The 11,334-nt window shown below is 42.7% G+C and overlaps 1 protein-coding gene across 1 annotated transcript; it reads right to left on the bottom strand.

The window, feature by feature from the left end:
- Positions 1-210: 210 nt before the first annotated feature.
- LOC134356388 (adenosine receptor A2b) lies at positions 211-1,356 on the bottom strand. The gene has a single exon (XM_063067323.1). The coding sequence runs from the start codon at positions 1,354-1,356 to the stop codon at positions 211-213; it is 1,146 nt and encodes a 381-aa protein (XP_062923393.1).
- Positions 1,357-11,334: the final 9,978 nt, after the last annotated feature.

Below are 11,334 nucleotides of genomic sequence, written 5' to 3'. Positions count from 1 at the left end.
GATCAGTAATGAACCTTATATGTTCGTATCCCCCCTGTCTGGAGGGGAGGTTAACAACCAATGATTCTCTCAAAGGCGAGTGCTGGCGTCTATAGCTGTCTTTGAACTACAGCATCTAGGTGACGTTCCCAAATGATGTATTTTTTAAAAGACAGCATTTGAAAACATTGATTTCTTTCTAATTGAGTGGATCAAAAGGGCGATCTATTATCACTCAGTAAAGGGCTGCAGCCCTGCGGGCAAACGGAAGTTCTGTCCGTTCGGGTTTTTGTCCGGCAATGTCCGCAGAGTTTTGTGGAACAATTGCTGCACCCCTTTGCGGAATCTTTGGTCTCTGACACTGTAGATGACAAAATTACAGCAGCTGTTGGCGGCCAAGATCCAGAAAGCAAAGAAGGAGAAGGTGCACCAGCTATGGCCGCTGACATTGCCCACGACGAAAGCGGCGATCGGACTGAAGGATGCGGTGAAGGCGAAGGTCAGGATGGCGATGGTTTTCGCCGCTTTGATGTCTGAGAAGGACGGACGCAGGGGGCCGCGGAAGTTGTCGGTTTCGACCAAGCACTTGCGCTGCTTGCAGCAGCGGCGGATGGTACTGAAGGACAGCGCGTTGACCACCAAGGTGCAGCCCAGCAGAGTGAAGTCAAAGGCGGGGAAGAGCAGCAGGATGCTCCAACTGGAGTGCTTCGGAGCCTGGGGCACGAACGCGTAGTTGCACATACGGCTGCACTCGTTGTACCTCAGGGTGAAGTGGTCGCTGAACATCAGAGGTGCCGTGGCCAGCAGAAAGGCTGCCAGCCAAGAGCAGCAGATGGTCGCCAGGGTTCTGCTGCGGGTCACCACGGTTTCCTTGTGCAGGGGTTTCAGGATGGCCACGCTGCGCTCCACGGTCAGCAGGAAGATGGTGCTGATGGAGACAAAGGTACAGCCGGCGAACACCAGCCCAACCAGGTGACAGGGATGCCAGAATGCCCCACCTGCCCTGGCCGAGTAACCCCGGGCCCAGGCGGGCGGCGCTCCCCCGCTCGCCATCCAGACGATCTCGGTGTAGACGGAGAAGGGCACCACCAACACCCCAACCATTAGGTCGGCCAGGGCCAGCGAGACTTTCAGGTAGCCCTGCGGGGTCCGGAACTGCCTTGTCCCCAGAAACACGGTCACTGTGATGGCGTTGCCCACAATCACCGCGCAAGCCAGGACAGTCATGAAGGCGATCACCAGAATCCGGTTGAGCGGACCGCAGCAGCACCAGCTGCACACGTGTCCGGTCCCGGTTCCGTTCGTCTCCGGAGTGGCCCATCTCTGGCCGGGGCACCAAGCACCCTCCGCGCTAAAGTTACTGAGGTCGTCCGACATTGCATTGAAGTGAATGGAATTCTCAGCGGGAAATGGTGGATAGCCCAGTCCGACCAGTGAGCCAGCGCTGAAATACCGGCACCTACGACAGAATGGGAGAGTTCAGGTGAACAAGCAAGACAACAGCGGCCAACCGCTTTAAATCTGACCGAAGAAACACAAATTATGCAGGGAACAGTTAAAATATTAATTCACTCTGGAGTCGGGATATTGAGAACACTGAAATAAAATGTGTGTATGCTGCAGCTCAAAGGGTAAGCATATTTCACCCGGTCAATGGTGAGCGACCATATTCAAGCGCAGATTTCACACTGACACCGGCGTGTAGATGCCAGACAACGCAAAGGGTTGGATGAAAAATAAAAACAAGTTCTAATGTTGCAGTTTTATGATTCCCGCTCAGCTGACGCCTATTATCGAAATATAAACACTTTTTAAAATGGTGACGCTCATAGGGAAGGGAGAATATTGAGTTTTGACTGAAAGTGGGGTTGGTCTAGATAACTGGTTAACTCTGTGAACGAGCCAGTGAAAGAACGATGGCCCGAACGATCTCCTCCTGTGCTTTAACACTCAATAATTTTAACACATTGCTAACAAATCCATCGGGCTCCTTAACTAGTTTTTGGTTTAGCTTTTTTAAGATTGTGGAAATCTTCTAGTGTCGCCAAATCAAAAAGGAGATCGAGCTCTCGGGAACCCTGGTTAATGTGGTGAATAACAGCCCACTTACCTTTAAGACCTTTTAGTGCGATGGAAGGTCCGTTTATTGCCGGCAACCTGATGTGGCTGTAAATCTGTCACTACTCTTTGCCTCGGAGCTACTCGATGGTGGCGGCTTCCAAGATTCCGCTCCCAGCAGTAAACTTCCTCCTGACCCAAGTCAGCATCACCAGTCGCAATCTTCTGTCCATTACACAGATGTTCCGACCACGGGATAAAGGAATCTTCTCTGCCCTTCAAGGGGATGCTGGGGCACAACTACTGTGGTAGCATCTGAGGCGGCTTCCCACAGACTTTCGCTGAAGCAGTGACAGAAGATCTGACCAGGCATGAGGCGGTGCGGCCAGGGTGCGAATCCGCAGCATTTACTGCGTGTTGTGGTTGCCTCCAATAAACGCCGCAACTTCCTGAACTCAATCGCGGAGAAACAAAAATGCGTTTAAACCAATCAAATTCCAGGCACGAGCAGCTTTTACAGGCAACCACACTTTCAAAAAGGCAAAGATATTATAAAATTAGCACAAAATATATACCATGCGGAACGGAGAAAATGTGATGTGCAAATACTGAGGAAGTTGAGAATTTGCAATGACATTTAGGAGAAAGGATTTACTGTGATATTAAATTAAATCCGTGGGATCTGAAATCACACACACACACACACACACAATGCCGGAGAGGGAGATCTCAGCTGGAAACATCCACTGTTCATTTCTCTTCATTGATGGTGTCTGACCTGCAGATTTCCTCCTGCATATGTAGATACTCTTGGGTCTCAGTGGAACCTGAAACACGCTCGCTTGCGTAACCCCCAAGATTTAGAGAAGCCATTGCTCTCTACGCAGTCTAATTCAAACCAATTTTATAAATAAATTCACAGTATTTTTTTTTACTCAAAGATGATGAAATGTATCTGGGGTTAAGGACGGAGACCATAATGAAATGTGACTGTTAAAACTGGTGCTACTGACTATAATCCGCCATTGACAACAATAATGTCAAGAGAAAGGGATCCATTTACCATTATTGAGAATTGATGGACATGCCATACTATTATTACTAAAATCATGTACATTTCCTTTGTCCTTAACTCTGGGACCACAGGTCCTGCCTCCTGAGGTGATGTGGAGCGCAGGAGACAGAGACCCTTGTTATATATTGTGTAAGGGTGTCACCCTACTGAGCGGCTTCAGAATGAACCCGCTGCCACCAGCTGGACATCGGGCATCGGGAAATTGTGTGCCCGACGGTTGGGCATCTTCCTCTTGACTTCAGGCTCTTCCCTGCGTTTTTGGCCCAGGAGCTGGGAGGAGGACAATGGGGTTGGCCTCACTCTGGAAAAATAACGAGCAGCTAGCTAGCATGGCGGAAAACATGGGAAAACTGAGTACAGAGCGGGGAGAGAGAGAGAAAGTGTGAGTGTGTGTGCGTGAGAGAGAAAATGTGAGTGTGTGTGAGAGAGAAAATGAGAATGTGTGTGTGTTTTGTGAGAGAGACAGAGAGAGCTGAATGGATATCGAGGCAGGGAGAAGTCCAGGAAAACGTGTGTGTGTGTGTGGGCATGCACCCTTTCATTAGTGTGCGAATACGTGTACGTTATGCCTCTGCAGCCAAACCTACTCTCCAACCTTACTGAACCCCCTTGACACTGCACTACGACCCTGCTCGGTAAAAATTGGTAGCTGTTGCACAATGCTGCGCATTCGACACCTTCCACTCTCAGAAAGGCACAATAGCGTAGCGACTATTGGCGCTCTTTACGGCGCCATCGATCACCACTCGGGCTTTGATATCCGCCACAGACCGTAAGGAGTACGTACGTTCTCCTCCTCATCGCGTGGATTTCCTCCGGCTGCTCCGAATTCCTCCCGCATTAGGGTAACTTGTAAATTGTGGGCATACTATTTTAGCGCCAGAAACATGGCGACCCTTGAGAGCTGCTTCCAGCACATCCTTGGACTGATTGTTGACGCAAACGACTCATTTCAGTGTTACCGTGCACATATAACAAAATCAAGCTAATCTCTAATCTGTAATAAACCAGAAATGGAGTAATTCATCCAATCACAAACAAGAGAAAATCGGCAGATGCTGGAAATCCAAGCAACACACAGACAAAATGCTAGAGGAACTCAGCAGGCCAAGCAGCATCTAGGAAAAGAGTACAGTCCACGTTTCGGCCCAGACACTTCATCAGGAGTAAGTCATTATCAATCCTGAACTACCACTAATGAAGTAAGATATGTTTTCTTTACATATTAGACTTCACCAATTAAATGGATAACAGAATTAGTGGAAAACGTTAACAGATAATTCACCAAATTATAAATGGGAATATTTTTGACACTGATTATGCTCATGTACAGCTTCCAATGTCATGAGATATATAAAAGAAAATCTAGATTCAGACATTACAGTGTTCTATCCAAATTAATGTTAGAATGTCATGATTGCTATCCAATCAATATCACAATATGTGCTTCACAGAGAAGCCTAGTGCCAGAATATTAATAGTAATAACATGCCAGAGTAAATTAAATCCAAAGTGAGCTAAAAAATATAACTGCTGCAAAGGAAGGTGGAATACAATTGTAAAGTAGTAGATGCAAGAAGAGAAATAAGCAATTTAAATACTTGATGAATTATGTCGTGATTGTTACGGGTGAAGTTAAAGGATATTTAGTGACACATTTGGATTCAACGTTCAACATCTCACAATACAGCAGAAACTACACATCAGGCAGAATACTGAGGACAGTAAGCAGTGCAGCTGAGGACAAATCAGATGAAATCATGCTCAAGCTGCAGGACATTTTCATCAGAGGACTCCAAGAATAATCAAGACCTGGAAACAGCTCACAGAATTGCCACAAGACTACAAAATCGATACAACGAAGAGTGGGAGAAATCTGAGCTGGTCATCCTTTAAATTAATTTATCTTATTAAAGTTTGTAAGGTAGAAAATGGCACTAATGGAAGGATAGCAAAGAGACAGCAGTTCAAATAAGTAACAAATTTAAGATCAATATCGGGAAGCTTCCCTTCACGCAGAGTAAAATCATCCGATAGAATGAAATTCTAAATCACTTCGTTGTACAATCAGAACCATACAGCGGAGAAATTGGCCTTTGGGCCCACTTCATCTTTGCCGACTATCATGCTAGTCTATATTAATCCCACTTGTCTGCATTAATTTCATATCTCTCTGCTCATTCAGGTACCTATGCAGATGCTTCTTAAAAGTAGTTACTCTTCCTCCATTCTCCATCTTCTTTGACAACTTCTAGCAGATTCAAGTTGGCTTTACATGAAAATGTTATTCCTCAGGAACTCTAAACTTGCATATTACTCCTATAATGCCAAACAGACTGCTCACTAACCTATCCATTTATCTTATATTTTCATAGATGGATTGGAAAAGTGGTGTCTTCAATGCAGTTCAGTAAGAAAAATATGATTGTTACATATCTGAGATGTAAAAGCTATCATTTTGAAACTGCTGCAGAAATAACTCCATCAGAGGAAAGTGAGGATGATCTGGATGTGCCAGTGCTTGTTCTTCAGATGCCAACACCTTGAATGGAAAGACCTTTATCTATAAGAAATAATTTTATCTCCTTGCCCTGCCCAAAGATTTCCCTTTATTACTATAGCTTCAGAGGCCCAAGAATTCAGATATAAATATCCGCATGATTTGAGCTTGCATCAGAACGGCTACACTGGGAATTTCACATAAGTTTATCTGCTCTGACATTGGTTTAATAGGTGTGTGATGTTTGGTGAATCTGTGCCTTCTGAACAGGAGATGACAATGTTATCAATTGAGTTAACTATCTGATCTTCACATCAGTTTACCTGAAGTTCCTGTTTGGATATATTACATGGTCTGTTTATTTATTTAATTTAGAGATACAGCGAGGAATGCAAAGAGCTGCAACCCATCAATTTTAACTTTGCCTAATCACAGGATGATTTGCAATGACCAAGTAACCTGCTAATGGTTGAAATGGTGGGGTGTTCTAATACTGCTGGAATTGACTTTTAGGGAACAAGGCAGAGCAAGTAACTGAATTGGCAGTTTGGCTCTAAGTGACCATAATTCATTTTAAGACAGTGATGGAAGGGATTGGGCAGGTCCATAGATTAGGGCCCTAAACTGGAACAGGGCTAACTTGAGGGGAATTAGACAGGATCTAGCAGTGGCAGGTGGAATATAGTGTAGGGAAGCGTGTGCTCATGTACTTTGGGAGAAGGAATAAAGGCATTGACTATTTTCTAAATGGGGAGAAACTTTGGAAATGAGAGGAGCAAGGGGACTTTTGCAGGATTCCCTAAAGGTTAACTTCCAGGCTGAGTCAGTGGTAAGGAAGGGAAACGCAATGTTAATATTCATTTGGAGAGGACTAGAATACAAAAGCAAGGATAAAATGCTGAGGCTTTATAAGACATTGGTTATAGTGCGCTTGGAGAATAGTGAGTGGTTTTGGACCTCTTATCTAAGAAAAGATGTGTTTGCATTAGAGAAGGCCCAAAGCTGGTTCACGAGAATGATTCTGATAATGAAAGAGTTAACACTGAGGCCTGTTTGATGGTTTTGGGCCTTTACTCACTGGAGTTTAGAAGAATGACGGGGGTCTCATTGAATCCTATCAACTACTGAAAGTTCCACACAGGGTGGATGTAGAGAGGAGTGAGGGAGTCTAAGACCTGAGGCCACAGCCTCAGAATAGAAGGATGTCCCTTTAGAATTGAAGTGAGGAAGAATTTCTTTAGCAAGGGGGTGGTTAAACTGGAACTTATTGCCACAGATGCTGTGCAGACCAGGTCATTTAGGTATATTTAAAGGGGGGGGGTTGATAAGTTCTTGATTAGTAGAGATATCAAAGGATACGGGGAGAAGGCAGGAGAGTGGGGTTGAGAGTGATAATAAATCAGTTGCAATGGAATGATGGAGCAGACTCGATGGGCTGAATGGCCTAATTCTACTCCTATATCTTATGATCTTATGGTACAAATACATAGCTCGATGAAAGCACTGTCACATGTAGGCAGGGTCGCGAAAAAGGCTTTGGCACACTGGCATTCATCAGTCAGGGCTTTGAGTTTTGTATTGGAACATTATGTAGCAGTTTCCAAGCTGTTGCTAAGAATGCACTTGGAACATTGTGTATAGCCTTAGTCACTCTATTATACAATAAAACATGGTTAAACTGGAAAGAGTGCAGAGAAGATTTACAGTACAAGGATGTTGCCAAAACCAGAAGGTTTGAGTTGTAGAGAGAAGGTGACCAAGCTACATTTTTGAAGGTCAATCTTTTAGAAATATTTAAAATTATGAGGGGCATCGATAAGATGTATGGTATGTCTTTTCCCCATGTTAGAGGAGTTTAAAACCAGGGGGCTTTTAGGATGTGAGAGGCAAAATTTCAAAGGAACCTGAGGGGCAACATTTTTCACACAGAGGTGAGTACGTGAGACAGCTCCCAGCGGAAGTGGTTGAGGCAGGTACAATGGTAACATTTGAGAACAACTTGGATAGATTCATGGAGGGGCAGAGCTTTAAGGGATATAGGCCAAATGTGGGAAATTGGCACCAGCTGAGTTGACATCATGGCTGGCATGGATACATTGGACTAAATGACCTGAGTCTGCATGGTATTGCTCTATGACTCAATGATTTGCTGAATATTTCTATTTCTTCATTTATTTTGTTATTTAAGCACCCCTTTTCAACTTGTGAATCTGTCACTAAGATGCAGTAATATAGAGGCAGGGAAACAGGTACTGCATCCAACTCATTCAAAGTGCCTTCCTCAACCTGTCCAATCTGCCTGAATTTGGCCCACAAACCATTCCCGTCTATATATCTCTCCAAGTGTCTTTTAAACATTGTAATTCAATAGGTTTCAATAGGTACATTTAATGTCAGAGAAATGTATATAATATACATCCTGAAATTCTTTTTCTTCATAAATATCCACAAAAACAGAGGAGTGCCCCAAAGAATGAATGACAGTTAAATGTTAGAACCCCAAAGCCCCCACCCCACCGGCTCCCCACTTCTACACATAATTGTACCTGCTTCTTCCACTTCCTTTGGTAGCTCACTCCATATACCCACCACCCTCTGTGAAAAACCTACCTCTCAGGTCCCCTTTAAAACTTTACACTCTCAACTTAAGCCAGCACTCTCTGGTTTCAGACGTCTCAACCCTCAGAAAAAGTCTGTAACCATCCACTTTATCCATGCCTTCATGACCTTACAGACCTCTATAAGGTTCTCACTCAGCCACCTTCCCTCCAGGAAAAGTAATTCCAGCCTAGTCAATTTGTCTTCATAACTCAAGGCTCCGGTTCCTGCAACATGTTCAGATTTTAAATTTATTGGAATTGTTCAGCTCATTCAAATATATTCAGATATAAAAAGGGTAAATTTGTCTTTTGAAACTCAGAATACCAAAATACATATAAAGAATATTGGATGCACCCTTAAATTTCACTTTAAGAATCATCTTGCTAAACACACTGAAATCCATTTGTACAAGTGTTTAGGTGCTCATCAGGAATAACCTGAAGAAGGCAAATGAACAGTCTTTCTTTGTGCATTTATGTCCGGAACATTAAAATTGCATTTGTCTTTTTTGATTGGAAAATATCCAATTTGAAATCATTGAAAGCTTGTGCTAACTTTGATAATGTGCTCTGAAATAATAGGCAGACTTGGATATAGACCAACAAGCTGAGTAGTAATGGAGAAAGCAACGCTGATTAATAGGCTATGAGTGCCTGCTAACTTGACTGTATAATGTATGTCACCTGGGATTCTACTTCATAAACAATGATCATTCAGTAAATCAGCAAGTGAGTGCAGTTATTTGGAGGCATGCAGCTCAGGTATGCACTTGCATGAACCATACATGTCCTGATGCTTTGATTCTTAAGACCCAAAAGCAATTTGTCAAAATTAGGAAGTAATGCTGAGAAAAGCAAGTGAACATGCAGAATTATTTTCTTTTGTTTTTCATCTAAGTGATCCATTAAGTCCTAGAGAACGAATTGGAAAATTTACCTTCACATTTTATATACAGACTTATACAACATATATGTCTGCTTCTCCAGATGTAATGTATATTCTGGAACACATTCAGAGATAATCAAAACACTCAGCACCAACAACACCTTTATCTGAGCAATTCCAGTAAAGTTAAAGGAAAGCTATTTAACTTCCAAATTAATAATTGGACAGCTGACCTCTGTTTACAAAAAGAAGAGGAATCCAATCCAGATAATTGCATCTAGTTGGTCTATGATCAAATTCCAACAAGAAAAGAAAATTGTCTTAACTGGAGCTAAGATGCAGCTCCCAGCAAAAGCTAACTTGATGAAATTTTATTTCAGCATCATATTTTCCACTTGCTGACTTTACTGTCACCTCAGTCCAAAAGACAAGCGGTGACTTCTAAAGGTGGAAAGAGATTGACATTAAGGACGCATTTGAATGACTACAGTTTGAAGGGGCTTTTGTAAGACTGAAATCAATGGGTAAACAGCCAACTGACTGGAATCACACCTATAAGGGAAATTGGATGGACTGTTGGACTTTATTTTTCTCAACACAGGGATTTTGCTATAGGGAGTTCTCAGATCAGTGTCCCAGCCTCAAACATTTTCAGCTGCTCACCTATGATACATAAGGTCAGAACTAGGGCTGTTTTGATGGTAATTAAACGGTGTTAATTGCAGTAAAAGTTGGACAACTTTCAAGCAATTATTAGTCACAAAAAAGTAACATACACTACATAATTGCCTAGCAATGATCGTCTCCGGGAAAGTCTAATCTCATCTCCTTTACATTTCGTTATGTTAACCCTTAATTACCTAATCCTTACTATCGGGTGGCCATGGTTGAACAGAAGATTAACTAGATGTACAACATAAAGAAATATTGAGACCACAAAAATTCATCAAAAGCCATGTTTTCTGGGTTGAGTAATTGATCTGTCACTCTTCAACCCTCTGTGCCTTTCTACTGTTTATACAGCACAGGCCTGTCAGGAGAGCAGTGCGATACTCTCAGATGACTCATAACTGTAGAATCAGTGAACAGTGATCGCAGAAACAGGCCCTTCAGCCTGAAACGTCCAAACTATCCAAGATACTCAGCTAAGCACATCCATCTAATCCTCTCCTATCCATAAACCCGTCCAGACGTCTTAACTGTACCTGCCTCTACCACTTTATCCAGCTGCTTATTTCATGGACCCACAACCCTCCATGTGAAAAAAAAAACTTAATTCTCAAGTCTGCTTTAAAACTCACTGCTCTCAACTTAAACCTTACACCCTCTAGTTTCTGATTCTCTTTCTCTGGGGAAAATCGTGTACATTGATTTTATCTATACCCTGCATGATGAGTGCAGCTCCAATTAAACACAAGTTCTGCATCACCAAGGATAAAGAAATTTGCATGTTTTGTACCCTGACCAGCATGCCAAACATTCACTCTCTCTACTGGGACAATATCATGGAGATTCCCACCATACAGATCAGAGTATTTACCTTCACTAACCCGGCTCATCACTGTATTCTCAATTGCTTTGTAGCATTTAGAGATAATCATTAAATTATGACATTGCCAGCAATGCCTACGTGTCATGAGAGGACTTAAAAAGACATAACAGTTGTCTCATGTTTCTAACACTACATCCTTTTCATTCCTAATTAAATCCTAGGAGAATAATTTTTGTGGGACTTTGCAGAGCATCAATGTAAAACTCAGTCTTTAGGAATGCACACTGTGGACTCAACTTTAGTTTGCCCTCTGGGGTTATGACTGAAGTTAAAGTCCTTTCTAACACACTTTATTTCGTTTTGCATCAGTGGTGGTGTACTTCACAATGACATGCAGCGCTTGTGCATCAGTTCTCGTATTTTTCTTAAAAGCAAAGCTTGCAGCTAAATGGAATTTAATGAGCGGTGAAGTATAGCAATCTTCTGGGAATTGTCTTTGGCTTTTTAAGAATGATATATAGTGAGATTACCAATAATTACTAAGGACAAATGTGTTAAAATCCTCATTGCATGATCTGGCAGCTACACAAGAATCATACCTGTTAGAGCCATCCTGGGCAGTCTCTCTTCTCCCCTCTTCTATCATGCAGAAGATACGAAAGTCTGAAAGCATGTACCACTGGGCTCAAGGACAGCTTCTACCCTACTGTTGCATGACTATTAATTGGTTTCCTGATACGATAA

The sequence above is a fragment of the Mobula hypostoma genome, chromosome 14 (assembly GCF_963921235.1).
Source record: "Mobula hypostoma chromosome 14, sMobHyp1.1, whole genome shotgun sequence".
Taxonomy (NCBI): Eukaryota; Metazoa; Chordata; class Chondrichthyes; order Myliobatiformes; family Myliobatidae; genus Mobula; species Mobula hypostoma.
Note: the sequence above shows the minus strand (reverse complement) of the source record. Positions and strands in the feature narration are given on the sequence as shown.